The sequence below is a fragment of the Sus scrofa genome, chromosome 5, assembly GCF_000003025.6.
Source record: "Sus scrofa isolate TJ Tabasco breed Duroc chromosome 5, Sscrofa11.1, whole genome shotgun sequence".
Lineage (NCBI taxonomy): Eukaryota > Metazoa > Chordata > Mammalia > Artiodactyla > Suidae > Sus > Sus scrofa.
In genome coordinates this window covers 56,964,801-56,981,631 of record NC_010447.5, presented here as the reverse complement: position 1 = coordinate 56,981,631, position 16,831 = coordinate 56,964,801, and the positions used below count along the sequence as shown (strand labels likewise).

General features: G+C 37.9%; 1 protein-coding gene across 8 annotated transcripts in view; it reads right to left on the bottom strand.

Annotated features, from left to right (window-relative positions):
* The window catches only part of EPS8 (epidermal growth factor receptor pathway substrate 8), a 187,673-nt gene that overhangs the window by 23,486 nt on the left and 147,356 nt on the right, over positions 1-16,831 (bottom strand). For all 8 annotated transcript variants that reach the window (XM_021092301.1, XM_021092299.1, XM_021092298.1 and 5 more), the window contains 3 exons: positions 10,807-10,955; positions 7,356-7,539; positions 3,427-3,560 (listed from right to left, as the gene is read on the bottom strand). In XM_021092301.1, coding sequence (XP_020947960.1) covers positions 3,427-3,560; positions 7,356-7,539; positions 10,807-10,955 — 467 coding nt within the window. The remainder of the gene's footprint in view (positions 1-3,426; positions 3,561-7,355; positions 7,540-10,806; positions 10,956-16,831) is intronic.

Sequence of the window (16,831 nt, the reverse complement as noted above, 5' to 3'; positions counted from 1 at the left end):
TGGCATAGGCCAGCAGCTGCATTTCTGATTTGACCCCTGGCCTGGGAACATCCATATGCCCATGGGTGTGGCCCTAAAAAGACAAAAAAAAGAAAGGAACTAAAGATGGGTGGTCATCCTTCCCTATCAAATGGCCATTCTATTTGCTGCCCACCAAGGTCCACTGGAACAATGAGTCACAGCGGAGCCTGCAAGATAGCTGTGGACACAATGTATCCTGTCATCAGAGGTAATCTGTTACCTCTTAGATACTAGCTTCAGAAGAGAAACAGGAACAAATGAAAATCATAACCTGTAAGCATACTGACAACTTTTCATATATTGAGAAACCTTAGTTTCACTTAACAAAGTGAAATGATGGCAAAATAATTATTATTTATTATTAATAATAATAAAGTTTAAACTGTTCCATGGATTTCCCAACCCATCTCATACAATCATATTCTATTAAAATTTCATTTGAAGGGGATAAAAGTGTTTCAATCACTCCAAAAGTGAGCAAAACAGAAGTAACTCCAGTGTTCTTTCCCTCCTCCCTCATGTCCTTCTCTTCTATGATCTGGAAAATAATCGCTGCTAATTAATAGAGAGTTGAGTGTACTATATAACAAAGTGATAAGTAGCTCTCTGCCACGTGTATATGAATTGATGGGTTGATTAAACGTTTGCTGCTGTTTTCTCTGAAGTCTTTGCTATCTTGCATGTCTCAGAAGTGACTGCCCAGCATGTACTTATACTTTAGAACTGATGAATCTGCACGGTTTATTTTGTCTCTCTAGATTAAATGTGGATATAATACTGACCATAGTTATCAACCTGAAAATCACACTTTGTAATTTTTCAGAGCTACCAAAGTCTCTTAAGAGATCTAGCATGTGTCAAAATGTCTGGTCTCTGTTTCTGATGTGGAAGAAGAGAGACATCCACCCCATATAGTCATGGAGACAGCAATGATCTGAGACTTCTCTGAAACGCAAATTGCTTTTGAAGAGCAATTGACTATAATCCCTCAAAGGCGAGGGCTCTAAATGCAGCAAGCAGTCTCCCTAATGACACTGTGATTTCACTGAAGAATGAATATACTTCATATGGTATTTAGTGCACTCCTGGCATGTAACTGACTTTAAGATTAATAATAATTATTTTAAAAACCAATTCCAAACCTTTGTATTCCACATTAGACCAGAACTTTCAGATAGCTTTTGCAATAATGGGACAAATTTTCTTGGTAACATCAATGATCCAAGTGTCCAGCAACCACTCAGCTCCTATTATAAGAGCCCAGCTGAGAGAGGGACCCACAAAGATGGCTGAGATACCTAATTTATCTACCACTTAACATATTTGAAAAAATTCTTATCCTGGCTAAATATCAACAGTCCTAAGAGCTATATACTTGAATATCCCTTCATGAAATTTCTTTCACTATATTCCATTTAAATTTCTTATTTTTCAAAGGTTACTAAAATAAACCTTACAAAATTCACCACAGTGTTCTCTGAATTAGGAAAAACACATAATATCTTTGAAAATAAAGTCTCTTACATGATCCTCACACTGTACGTAACATTCCATGAGACAAATATTTCTGAGGAAGAGCCAGAAATCTCAAAGATAAATTTGAAATTCAATCACAGTATCAACCTATACTTTAAAATTTTTCATTCTTATCCTCACTCTTGATTTCTCAATTTTGTATCTTATTTCATTACTTATTTTTTAATGTTACATTATTTTAACAGCATATAATTTAAGTGAGCTGCCTAAATCCATTTTTGAGGTAGATGGGGTACAGAGATACAATTAAATTAATAAGTTAAAGGTGAATGTCTCCTTGATCTATAAAGATCAAGGTAAACTTTTAAAAGACTCTGTGGTAAGCTGTACAAAATAAATAGCAAAGGTTTTTCCTATCGGTAACACTATAACCTTACAGATTCCCAAGTTAAGAACAAAGAAGTTGTGATGCTAAAATGTTGCATACACTATCACATAACTATTCAGTCATTCAAAACATCAAACAAACACATCTACAAACACTTCTTGAGTGGCCACAATGTGCCAGATGTGATCTTAACATGAAACATGAAAAACATTTTCTAGTATCCATAGGTACTATAACTCTGAACCCACATGACACATGTACTCAAATGGTTTTCCAGTCACTTAACCATGAAAAACCATCCCAATTTACAGTGGTTTTGGAACAAAAAGAAAAGGTAAGAATTACTATCCTGAAATAATTTGTAGAATATTGACATCTGGATAGAAAAAAAGGGTAAAGAAAATACTAGGATAAGGGATGAGATCCTCAGAAAAATTTCACTGAAATAATTTTTAAACTTCAAAACTGTTTTTCACCTGTATCTATGAAAAAAAACTTAATCTGTAATTAAAACTTCTTTCATATGTTGGCATTTTCAAAATGTATTATTCATTACTGACTTTTCTTTGTACTCAATTGAGTATGTTACTGGTGTCCTTAGAATAATAACTATATCATTTCCACATCATTTTGCTTAAGTGTTACTTCTGTCATCATTCCTGACAAAAAACAAAAATTTTAAATCCCATCTTCTCTAGATTTTATTTTTAAAAAGAATATACCGAGAAGAAACAAAGGGCATGAGACTCTCATAGTAAGAGAGATCTGAGGTAGGAAAGTATTAGGACAAACTCTCTGCCCCACTTCATCTCCCATATCCTCGTTACCAATATTTCACCTTCTTTTCTTTCTCTTATGAATATGGCTTGGCATCTATGTAAGCCTTCTATGAAGTTTATACTGGAAACAAGACTGAAAAATGAACCTATTTCAATTCCTTTATTTCTTCTCCATTTCAATTCTCCATTTTTGCCTAGATTGAATTTTTAAGAGAGAAAATATGGGAAACTAAATGAAATGTAAAACTGGAAAGTGAAAATAAAATAATAAGATGAAATGGCAAAAATAGCAAATAAGGCATTGATTCTATTAAATTCTCAGTTTATATATAGTTTAATACTTCTATATAAGGGAAAAATTGATTTGTTTTTGTTGGGGGATATAAAGATGGAAACTATTTCCTTTAAAAGTTATAGAGCTGGGAAGATCCTCAGAGACCATGTGGTACAAAGTAGTGGAGCGTTTCAAAACAATTCTTCTTAATTCAGAGCTTTGGTCAGAAGCATCTTATAAAAAAGAGAAAGTCATCCAATGGCATTTGCACTGAGTTAGAATTAGAGACTGGCAGTCCTCCATTAGAAACAGACTAGAGACCCCATTCATCAAAGCCAGCTTTATAAAGGAACAACTGAAACTTTATCAAACTATTAACAGATGAAAACCTTAAAGAGGTAGTGAACAATACAGACACTGGAACTTCTAGCTGCACTAAACAGAGACAAGTATCCACAGCTCTCTAAATGATGCCCATTAAATGTTACCTATCTACATGGCGATGAGGAGTTGGCTTAAAAGCAACAGCGGCTTCCCCTTGGTCCAGATGGTGCCCTCTTCCATAAACGTTATTGAATGCTGCATACCCATCAGCTGGGGAATACTCTGACCCACTGGAATGCTGAAAGACAGAGAAGAAAAGAGTAAAGAATCGCCAATACCATCTGAATGAGCACTAATGTTAGTCCATAGGAACCCTCCACTATATTGGGATGTTTCATTTTCAAGTGATTGACCATTATATGTGAATCAATCATAAAATGGGGGGGGGTGATATGTTTTTGTCAAAGACCTACTTATGACAAGAAATGTGATTAGTGCAAAGACTACACCTTAATTCTGGAAATAATCAGGTATAAAAGCAACACATTCTTGCCTTGGGGAACTTCAGGAATGGGTGATTTTGATATTAGAAAGAGTCTAACAGCTTGTATACAATAAAACTGGCTTAAAAATAATAACAATAAAACCCTTAACCTTTGCTTTCTATGTTTAAGAAATTTATTTTACTACCATCCTAGCAAAATAAATACTATCACGTGAAAGTCATCTGACCTCAATGCATTAAAATTATACCATTCTCTCATTGATTGCACTTGTTAAATGTACACAAATACTATTTTTTATTGTAGTTCTATTATCAGATTTGCTGTTATGGGAAACACAGAAAGGCAAAAAACACATTGATCTTGACAGTCAACAGTCCAGAATAACACAACGCTGGAGGCATTTTTTTTTGCAGTGAACACCATGTAGCCATGAGACTCCCGGGCTACCAAGAGGGAGAACCCAGTTCTATGGGTCCCCCTGAGCAGCATGGCTTTAAAGCTATGGGGCAAAACCAAAGAAACAACCCCAAAAATTCATATAAGGATTTTGTGTTGTTTCTTCTTGTAAAATGATATATGGTAGATGCACAACAGACCCTAAAGAGTTGGAATTCCTTGGCTATTTCAATTGTTTATGGATTCACTGGGACGAATACCTGAAATTGGAAATGTTTTTAAAAAGTTTTGAACACATGTTTACTATAGTTAATTCTAATGACAAACTTGGTAGGAGTAGGGCTGAGTTTATCCACAGAGTAGGTGAGGTGTCTCCAGTGGACCACTTTTATGTTAAAATACTCACATTATATTACTTCTGTGGAATATATATGGGGATACTGCACTAACACACAAATACAGATAAACAATCTTTACCATTTAAATACCTTAGCTGTGAGTAGTGTGTAGGTCAAAGACAGGGCTCAGATTGGGTGTTGTTGAGGCTTTGCTGTAGGCCAGCAGTTGTAGCTCTGATACGACCGCTAGCCTAGGAAGTTCCATATGCCATGGGTGAGGCTCTAAAAAAGATAAAGAAAAAAAGCATAAATGGCTTAATTAATTCAGTGTATCATTTCCTTAGGAGAGGGCAGAGGCACTAGATGATTAGGCTCTTTTTAATTAAACACTGTTATAAAGGGAGGAGTGCAGGAAATGGTAGAATGACCTCCACCTTCTGCCTAGAAATGAATGAAATAGGGAGGGAGAGGGTGAAATCACTAGGTGCTGAGAGGGACTGGGAACCTTAGAAGGGAGGAAAGAAATGAAGACAGATGACTAACTGATGACTACCCAACCTTGCTCAGGGTGGCTGCTGGTTCCGAGGAAGGGAAGAAGTTGAGAAGTGCCACCCATGTTTGTCATTCCTTGTCACCTACGCCTTTCGATTCGAAAGAGAACCACCAGATCCTGAATCACCCAAGTCTTGTTCTGAGTGCATTTACCATAGTTGCAATAAAGTATAATAAAATCTCTCTTCTGGAGATGATTGCATTTTATGCATTTTAAATCACTATAACTTTGACCTATTTTCCAACAAAATCTTAAGGCATAAAACCCCCTAGAACTGCCAGCAGGTGCTTTTCATTTCATTTTTTTTCAAACCTCTGAATAAGTGTGTCGGCCATAAAATGGAAAACAGTCTCCAACAGGAAAATGATAACTCATTACAAGGAAGAGTTCTCAATAATTCTTCTTTTAAAGTTACTTATTCTCTGAGAGTAGACAAACTTTTACACTGGAAGCCAGAACTCATTACTCTCTATTTAAATACACAACTTGAAAAAGAACTCACAAAAGTGAATTTCTGAGGCACATATTATAAAGTAGATATATTGTCTTATTTAAGATATGAGGACTGTAAGCAAGAAATTTCTATGATTTGAAAACACTGTTGTCACCATAGCAACAGCAAGAGTATCATAATTTCATGTATGATTACATTTTTCCCTCTAGGAAAGTTGCCCTTTACAAGGAAAGAAAATCCAGTGTGATGAGGTCTGGACTATAAAATACAGCTCAGGAAGTATGTCTGCTAACCAGCGCCCAGAGCAGTGAGGCCAGCTTAATCATTCAATTAGAGGGAAGGGCAGTTATGGAATCCATCTCTACCATTACATGCAACCAGAGGAAAAAACAATTACAGAAGGAAAACATTACTTTCAGAGGAGTATATTTGCTTCACTTTTATTTATTTTTTAACTTGGACTTCTTTTGTTATGTTTTGTTTTTTTCTTTTTAAGGCCACACCTGAGGCACATGAAAGTTCCCAGGCTAGGGGCTGCAGCTGCAAGCCTACACCACAGCCACAAATAGATCTGAGCATCTGCAACCTACACCATAGTTTGTAGCAATGCCAGATCCTTGACCCACTGACCAAGGCCAGGGATCGAACCCACATCCTCACAAACCTTATGTCGGGTTCTTATACTACTGAGCCATAAGAGGAATTCTTGCTTTACTTTTAAGATTTCGGAATTTAACCCATCTTCTACACCACTCTGGTTACTATCCAAAGAAACAATTTTAAGAAATTTAATTTATAGAAATGTTTCTCCCTAAAAGAGAATATCTACTCTGGTTTGCTAATTCATTCCTTGATATCATATTTGTCACACTGTAAATACCCCTAGTGATATGAGAAAATTAATCTAAGGAGTTAAATAAAGGAAATGAACAGGACTTCAAGGAGGATCTAGTTATTGTTTTCTGGTTTTTGTTTCTTTTTTTCAAACTAGACCTCGTGTGTCTAAATCCTCAGGTTCTGATCATTCTACTGTTTGGTTCAGCTTTAAGCAGTGTTTAATTTTCTTTTCTGTCAGAACACAAGTCATAAATCATTTTTTTTTTTTTTTTTTTTTTTTTTTTTTTTTTTTTTTTTTTTAGGATGTGAAGAGATAACACGCAATTCAATACCAATGCTCCAACCAAAAGATACAGTAAAAAATCATTTTTAAGGAATGTGAAGAGATAACACGCAATTTCAATACCTCAACTTGCTCCTCCAAAAGTTTATACAGTAAAGCTTACTAAATATACGTAAAAGATACATTTTATGATCCGTTCTCGGTATAATAGCATTATAAATAATCATTTGGACCTGGGACTAGAATCTAGAAGAAGCTCTGGCTTTCTAGCCAGGCTGACAGGACTTTGGAGGCTTAGAATGAGGCAAAAGAATGGAAGGGAGGGAGGCGGAAGGAAGGAAGGAAGGAAGGAGGCATTCAGGAAAAAGCTGCTTGGAACCAGCTTAAAGGACCTGGGTTCAGGGAAGTGTCTCAAGGGTCTGATGATGGGATTAGAAAACAGAATATGCCAACCAGCAATGGGGCATTCCCTGACGAGGAGAGAAAGTACACAGACAAAGAAACAGGGTCACAGGGCTGGAGAGCACTGGCACAAGGGGCAGGGAGGAGAGCTGGCAGGCTGTGGGGTGCGACTTGGGCTGGGGTTGGGCTTCCCAGGGAGACAGAGCGGTGATTGATTGATTCGAGAACCATCTTTGGATCTATAAAGGGAGAAATCCCAATCTGAATGACAAGAGAAGACACAGATTCTTGCACTTCCTTCCAAAAATGATATTGAAAAACTACCTCTGTGGATAATCTTTTTGTTTCCTGCTTGCGAAGATGTTCTGCTGCATTTGCCACTGGCTCCGTCAGTGGATAGAGGTCTGGCTCCACTGCTGTTCCCATGAAGTTCAGCAGCGGAGGCTCCCACCCGCTGCGGAACCGTGGGACGTAGGGTGGGATAAACTGATCTTTTGGCCACTCTGTTCTGCAGAAGAACATGAAGACAACGAACAATACAATTAGGAAGCATCCCCATGCTTAAAAAAGTATCTTCAGTAAGGCTGGCCACACAAAAAAAAGAAAAAAGAAAAAAAAAGAAAGAAAGAAAGAAAGAAGAGAAAACAAATAACAATTCATACTTAACCTGCTCTCTTTCTACGCAGAAAGAGAAAATAAACAGGATGAGGCTAGTGTTTAATGTTCATGAAATGAAAGGAAGATTGAATTCTGCTTCATAATCTACTTTCCCTACATTGCCTCAATTTTCCATGAAGTCACCTTTTTAACATGAATATAGGTTTTTAGAAATTTGGGAAATGAATGTGAAGCTGAAAGTGTCATATGTACTTAGGACATAAGCTTCTTTTTGTTAAGATTCTTTTTCTATTATAGTTGATTTACAATGTTCTGGCAATTTCTGCTGTACAATAAAGTGACCCAGTCATATATATATATATATATATACACATATACTCTCTGTCTAAGGATCTAAAGTAATTTCTGATTCTCATCTTTCCCTTTATTGCCCTCCCATCATTATGTAGCCTCCTGATACTAGACATATTTTTCAAAGGAAAAACAGCTGACAATATTCTTAAGGCTTAGGATTTTTTGAGTTATGAAGTCCTCTAAAATGAAGCAGATTACCAATTTTATAAATTAATAGTATCAGCTAGATTTTCATCAGTAAAATCAATTTAGAACTAATCTGTAATGTAATCATGACCCTTTCATTACTTAATAACTTTGGGACTTATTTCTACAAACTCCTAATCACTCATGAACTGCAAAAATAACTAGGAGAGACATTATTAAATTTTGCTAAAATATGTTGTTTCATCTTTCACACACGATTTAATTATTCAGGTTATATTTCAGCTATGATGAAATGAGTCATTATTCAGATGATTATGTACCCCTATGATTCTTTTTTATATTTATGAGTTTTTAAATTGGCATATTCATTTTCTAATCCTCTTAGATAATCAGGTTCTGAAATGACCACTTTCTCACACCAACGGCTAACAATACGATTTCCTTTTAATGTAGTATTTCTAATGGTAATTAATTTTCTCATTTTGAGGCAGGTGTCAAGACAAAGAAATTAAAAAGCATGAACTATTTTAGTACTATGAGGTCTGATAGATTTAATAAGATTTATAGGAAAAAAATGAAAAGATTCCACACTAGGCTTATCATAAAATAAAAACCTATATAAATCTAATAGATTTTAAAAATCTATTTAACAAGTTTTTGTTAATTTTTTTATTAACTTTTTTATGGCCTATGAAAGGTGTTAGGCCAGAGATCGACTTCGAGCCACAGCTGCAACCTACATCATAGCTTCAGCAATGTTGGATTCTTAATCCACTGTGTCAGGCTGTGGATCTGGCCCTCGTAGCTGCAGTCAGATCCTTAACCCACTGCTCCACAGAGGGAACTCCTATTTTAACCAGTTTTTACAGAGTATGATATATAAATAGTATGATACAGTATGCTATACTAATGTATAAATAATATAAATTTAGATAATATTTTCAATATGAAATAAATAACTGCAATGCTTTTAAAGAATTTCCTGCTTGATAAACTATTCCAGCTGTAAACCATATCCCAACACAAACAGTTGCCAAAGTCTAAAATATAAGTGGGAATGGTTTACATGTGTTTCAATAGAAAAAGAGGAGGACAGAAATATGAATGGGTCCATTACTTTCAGGCTAACCTAAAAGCATTAGGAAGACAAACTTTTGATTGACCATACTTAATGATTTACTCTATGCAGTGAGAGAAAAAGATGTGGATAGAAGAGGAAAGCAGAGATTATTTAATCACACATGATGAAATGAGAGATATTTTTAGAACTTGCTTGGCTCAGCATACTTGAATCCTGCAATTGTGAACACTTTGTTTTCCATAGTCACCTTCCTGACAAGATACAATTCTTAAAATTATCCCCTCCTCTTTTCCATTCCTGTTACCACATTCTAGTTCCAGAAAACCCTGATGAATAAGGAACCTCTACTATTGTACTATCATCCCGAGGGGCCTCCTTGCATCCTGTTGCTTTTGTCCATGTCCTCACTAAACTCAACAACTAAGTTAATCATTCTAAAGTGTGGGTGTGTCTAAAGTGTGGGTGCGTCACACCCCTATTCACAAAGTTCCTGGTCCTTTGCAGCCTGTGGCTCCTTAGCATGGCACTGGGAGCCTTTGGACCCAGCCCTGCTTCTCTCCGTGTGCCTCATTCATCACGTTCCTCTGCTCCCCATTTTCCACAACCACCCACTAACTACCCACAGTCCATACTCCATTCTCTTGACTTCTGGCTTCATGCCTTCCTTCACTTGTGCTTCTCTCTCTACTGGGAAGTCCCTTCCTCTGCAATGTATTTGTGGAAATCCTGCTCATCCTGCTGAAAGGCAGCTAAGCAAAATAATTATAAACATCTATAATTGTGATGCTCATAATTTGAACCCAGCATGCCTGGGTTCAAATCCCAGCTCTGTCCCTTACAAGTTGTATGGCTTTGGGCAAAATACTTAACCTCTCTTTCCCTCAGTTTCCTCACCTATAAGATAGGAATAACAATACCTAGGTAAAGTGCATGAAAGAGTGCCTAGCAAGCACTGTAAGTTTATACACATATACCTACCAGTATTATTATCCTTTGATTTGATGCCAGCTCTTCTTTGAAAACTAACTGCCTTCCTCACCAAACCCGCTTCCTAATGGCTCCATCTTGCCAAGTGACAGCAGTTTTTTCTGAGTCACTCCTGGTACCTTACATTGCACACTTCTAACTTCTCCACTAGACTTTTGGCTCTTTTTTTTTTTTTTTTTTTTTTCTTTTTTTCTTTTTATGGCTGTACCCGTGGCATATGTAAGTTTCCAGGCTAGGTGTTGAATCTGAGCTGCAGCTGAGGCCTACACCACAGCCATAGCAACACAGGATCCAAGCTATACCTGCGACCAATGCCACAGCTTGCGGCAATGCTGGATCCTTCACCCTCTGGACGGGGACAGGGATCCAACCTACATCCTCACAGAGACAATGTCTGGGCCTTAACTCTCTGAGCCACAAAAGGAATTCCAGGACTTTCAGCTTTTTAAGGGGTCAGCTTTTTCATTTACCATACGTACTCCTTTATATATCAAAGGTTAAATAAATATCTCCCTAGATTAATGTACTAAACCAAGAACAACACTTCAAGTATTACAGGTATTGAATGCTAAACTCATGTGTGTTTACCTGGGTTTCATCCAAGAGTCGCCCAGTGACATCCACAGCTGCCTTTCATCAGCATTGACAGTGTAATTTAAGAAATCAATTGTGTCCTTAGTCAGCAGGGGACTGAGTACCGAACTGGCTAATTCAGGACCTCCTGTTGCCTGCACCACCTGGAATGGCAACACATCATTTTTTAGCAAGAAGATGATGATGATTTGTACATTTTCAAAATGTGTAGACAAAAACACAGTTTTTATATATTAAAATAAAATCTTTTTTTTTTTCTTGCTTTTTAGGACCACACATGCAGCATATGGAAGTTCCCAGGCTAGGGGTCCAATCAGAACTGTAGCCGCTGGCCTATGCCACAGCCACAACAATGCAGGATCCGAGCCACATCTGTGAGCAACACCACAGCTCACGGCAATGCTGGATCCTTAACCCACTGGGTGAGGCCAGGGATCAAACCTGCATCCTCATGGGTATTAGTCGGATTCATTAGTAATGAGCCACGATGGAAACTCCCAAATTAAATCCTGATCCAGATCAATTTGTCCAGTCCAGTGGTGTCTAACAATCTCAGATGAAAAGTTAAGAGTTTAACAACTTTCACAGAAACTGTCTATTGGCTGCCTTTGACTGTACTTTCCCTGGAAAATGATAATGACTATCCAGAGAATTCTAAGTCAGGTGGTTTAACTATCTCTGTCTTTTAAAAATTGTGTGTATCTCTGCTGGAAAATCTATTATGCCAAACTTGAAAAATACGGCTAGAAACGAATACTTCAGGGAGAAACAAGGCTCAAGTTAACAGTCGATGGCTGTGCCTATAAAAAATATTAAAAAATAAGAGGGAATTCCCATTGTGGTGCAGTGGAAACAATCCAACTAGGAAACACGAGGTTGCGGGTTCAATCCCTGGCCTCACTCAGTGGGTTAAGGATCCAGCATTGCCGTGAGCTGTGGTATAGGTCACAGATGCAGCTAGGATCTGGCATTACGATTAGACCCCTAGCCTGGGAACCTCCATATGCCATGGGTGCGGCCCTAAAAAGACAAAAGACAAAAGACAAAAAAAAAAAAAAAAAAAAGTTGAGAGAAGGATGAGAACTGGTCCTCTGATTCCATGGTATTTCTTCTCAGAATGTAACTCTAGGAAATTTCCCTGATTTAAAATGGATCATTTAATGATTAGCAAAAACAAACAGGTGCGACTCTCTGACAAACAAAATGATAAGCAGATGTCTGAAACCTGCTCTAATTTTACCTCTCAGGGGCTATCTCCTAGCTTAAAGAAAGGTAATCTCCTAGAGCAGAAAACAGAGCCCTTTTATAAAAATCTCACCTTCCCAGAGATAGAGCACAAGAATAAAGGGATTTTTTTTGGAAAGGCTCCAGACCAAGAGTCAACTTCTCTTCAGTCATCCAGGTGTTCTGAGCCTGCTGCGCTGTTTTGTGCCTTTACATATGCTGCTGCCCATTCCCCCCGGGGGGGCCCTCATCATCACTGCAGAACTCTCCTTGGGTACCACCCCTTCTGAAAAGCCCTTCCTAGGCCCACAGCGTGATGCACCTTGGGGTCTCAAGCATGCATATCAGTTACACATTCCATTGTACTTGGGCCTTAATTTTTGGTTCTCCTCCCTCACGGACTTGGATCAAAACTTATCTGACTCTGAACCACAGAAGATAGAGTGTTAAGGGAATGAATGAGAATAAATGAAAGAAAAGATGAAGGACAAGGGAGGTGGGCAGACTCTCATATGAGAACAAAATCTACCTTGACAGCCTAGCACAGTGATTTTATTTTTACTTCCAAGCCTTTAAGCTCTAGCAATAAATAGGTAGGAGTGACTAAGAGGGAAAAGTAGGGGAATAAAGAAATACTAAAATCTTTGGCTTAATACTGGGAAGAGGGAATGGAATGACAGAAGGGTAAATAAAAGGCTATGTGCCATAGTTCCTCTGAAGAATATGAGCAGGCATGTATACACATGCGGGCGCCATGGGCACAAGTGCATGTAGATGCTGAGGGTAAACTCACAAAGTTTAAAGCCACTAAATTTTGTTTGGCCACTGGCAGGTCCTAAATCAATGTTCCTTTTCATCTCTCTTGTCCAAGTAAAATATCTGTGACTCTGCAGGCAGAACATTAAATGGAGCAATAGAAGTATTGTATTTGGGAGACAATTATTAAGGAGTCATTTTGGAGAAAATTAAATATAAAATTGGAAGTTCCCACCGTGGCTCAGCAAGTTACAAACCCAACTAGTATCCATGAGGATGTAGGTTCGACCCCTGGCCTCACTCAGTGGGTTAAGGATCTGGCATTGCCCCAACCTGTGGTGTAGGTCACAGATATGGCTATGATCCTGCACTGCTGTGGCTGTGGCATAGGGCAGCAGCTACAGCTCTGATTTGACCCCTAGCCTGAGAACCTCCATATGCCGCAGGTGCGCCCCCCCCAACAAAAGGCAAGAAAATAAAAATAAAAATAAAAATAAACCAGTGTTTTCAGATACACAGCCTGATCACAAAGACTAATTTTCGTATGTGAGGGAAACCAGTCCCATTATTTTAAAAGTTCTACTCTGTGTATTGTCTAGATATCTTACGATCTGTGAAAAGATGGGGAAAGAATGACAGGAGGTGGCAAAAACTGCTCTATAAACAATACCTCCTAACACTCAAACTAAGACAGTATCAAATGTGTTAAAGTATAAAGAATAAAAACTTAGTTGATGTGCTAGTTTCGGTTTCTTTGCATAAGGATGGCCTCGATCTAACTTTTTAAAAAGTTTAAAAAGCAAGACTTATTCAACAATAACTAGACAAGTAGAAATCAGATGCTCTGTTTATAGCAACACCATACAGAAGCATCCATCAATTATTGATATAGACTCGGACTTTTCCTCTTCTAATCTCATTGCCCAGGTCTGACATTTGTGCTGATAATGTTACTTACTTTCCTATGTTTGTAAAGCAATATTCATTTCATACTCAATATTCATTTCATATTCTACTTCAAGTCTTGTCTAGTTACCCTCCGGGAAAGAAGGATAAGACTTCTCCCTTTTTGTTACTTGAATTCTGTCATTTTTTTTCTGATAGTCAAGCAAAACCTATGAGAAATGCTTGCATTTGCTCCATTCTTGTTAAAGATTAAAGAACTTCAATGACCATGGTCTTCACATGCTCTAAATCAAATTAGTGGAATTTATCTGCTTCATAGTTACCATTCTTACTCTTAAAAAAAATCAGAAATAATACACATAGAAATCACACCCTACTAACAATTTTCATTACTGTTATTATTATTCAATAAAGCTTTCATTTGCTCTTTTGACAGATGAAGCAATCTAAACCACTCCACACACCCTATCTTAGCCCTTAAAATGGGAAACTCTGTCCTGCTGGAAGCATTTAAAGGAAAGAGATTCTGGAGTTCCCATTGTGGCTCAGCAGTTAACAAACCCGAGAACCCGACTAGCATCCATGAGAACATGGGTTCGATCCCTGGCCTCGCTCAGTGGGTTAAGGATCTGGCGTTGCTGTGAGCTGTGGTGTAGGTCACAGATGTGGCTTGGATCCTGCATTGCTGTGGCTGTGGTGTAGGCTGGTGGCTACAGCTCCAATTCAACCCCTAGCCTGGGAACCTCCATATGCCGTGGGTGTGGTCCTAAAAAGACAAAAAAAAATGAAAATTAAAAAATAAATAAATAAAAGAGATTCTGCCTTCTTTCTAACTCCTCTCTCACTTGCCCTCCCCACACCAGGAGGAATGACCTATCACATTTTTGGTCTTGTGGATTTGTAGAAAAGGGGGATGTGTAGCCCAGTGTCTTCTGGGATTTGTCTGCGTGTAAGGACAACAATGATTGCACCTGCTTTCTGTTGCCATGTTTTTCCCAAACTCCAGCACTTTTCTTTGTGCACTCAAATATTATTCCAGAAAATTTTTCCAGCTGTCTTATAGGACAGGATGGTGGCACAAATCAGCTTGGAAAAATGCTATTACACTGTTTGCAAATGTAAGAAATAAAAAATGGGAAGGAAATTATACTACTATGCCTATTTCATTCAGTGTATAAGGAAAGAGCATATCTGGATACTGAAAATCTAGAAAATGAAGATGTGTATCTTGGATCCTGGCCTTTGACTCAAGTGGTGTAACTTTCTGATGGATAAACTTATGGAAACATCTGCCTTCTTCACAAAAGGAACTGTTCCCAAAACACCATTTTGTTAGCTGCAAAAATTATACCTTATGTAAAAATACACATATACAAGAAGGGAGTTTTCTAGGGGGAAAACTGTACTATGTATATATCACTATTCCTAGTATATAGTGGGCATGCCAAAGCCTGCTAATTGTCCACTAGTGTCCATTCTCTTCTTTCTTCTAGAAAGAGAAGTCCTTACATTGTAGATGGACATATAGCCACTCCATTGGCGACAACATGCCTTTGGTGTTAGGTATGGCCAGGTGAGGAAGTTCAAGCCAACTATTCAATGGCAGAAATGGTCTGTTTGAGTCACCTCTTTAAAGACAAAGCTTTCTCTGCCTTTTTACAGCTGTTACAAAGACATGGAGGTAAGTCAACTTCCACCACTGAAATGCCTGACAGAGTATCTCAACTGTTCCTCTTAGAAACATTTTCTTCATTTGGCGCCCAGAAAACCTACCACAATATTCCTGTTTTTCTTCCCTGACTTACTGCTTCTCACTCTCTTCTTCTGGCTCTTCCCATCACTAAATCTATCTAAGGCTCAACTGGCGTGCTGGTCCTTCTTTATTTATAATCACTCCCTTGGTGATATCACCCAATTTCATGGTTTCCATATGCAGAGGATCCTCAAATGTCTATCTGTAGTCTTGACTCCTCCGCCAAACTCCAAATTCATACATTCAATCAACTACCAATTCAAATTTCTCCATCTGGATACAACTCAATTTTGACATCGCCTAAAGTGAACCCCTCCTCTTCTGTCAAAAACCTGTTTTACCCACTGTTTCCCCATCTTAGTTAATTAGTCTATCCTTCTAGTCTCAGGCCAAAACTTTGGAGACATCCTGGCCTCTTACACATCCAATCTACCAGCAAATCTTACTGTCTGTTTAATAACCAGAGTCAGACTACTTCTCATCACCTCCAATGTTACCTGGTCCCAATGCCATAATCTTGAATCTGAATTATTTCAGTAACTACTTCAGTCTCTTCTTCCCTCAAATGTCTAAACATTGCAGCCAGAGCAATCTTTCTGTTAAAAACCCTCCAAGAGTGTCAAAGTTTCATAACATCTATAAGGACCAACAAGACACGTCCTCCTTTTATTTTGCTGACCTCATCTCCCTCTCTGTGAGATCTTCCCCCTCATTCTACTCAAGTCATAATACCTTTTTATTCCAAGAACATGATTGGCATGTTACCATCTCAGGGCATCTACATTAGCTGTTCTCTGTCTAGAAGCTTCTTTAGAAATCCACATAAGTCATTCCTCATTTATTTGCTCATATGGTACCTTCTCAGTGAGTCGCTCCATTAACCAACCCTATCCTAAAAGTGTAATACTTTACAACACATACACACACACACCCACTTGGAGCAGTCCCTGTTCACTTTCCCTGCTATATTTTTCCACATAGCAGTTCTTTTAGGTGAACCATATTATTTATACATTTATCTAGGTTATTGGCTGCCCCTCCACACTCCAACATAAGTTCTAAGGGCATAAAAATTTATGTGTTTTGTTCTTGATGAGCTGCTAGCAATGCCAAGCATGTAGCAGGCTCTCAATATTTTTTGAATAAATAAATGAACAAGTGATTGAATCAGTGACAGCTCAGGAGATGGAAGAACACCTCACTGAAAAAAACTGGGGTCTCTGAATAACTTCATGGAACAAAGCCATCCGTCCAACTCTGGACTCCTCATGCCTAGCCTACTTTGTGAGAAAGAGAAAATGTTCTATATTGTTCAAGCCATTTATATTATATACTAGTATATATGAAACACTAGTATCTAATAAATCTTTATTTCTTTTC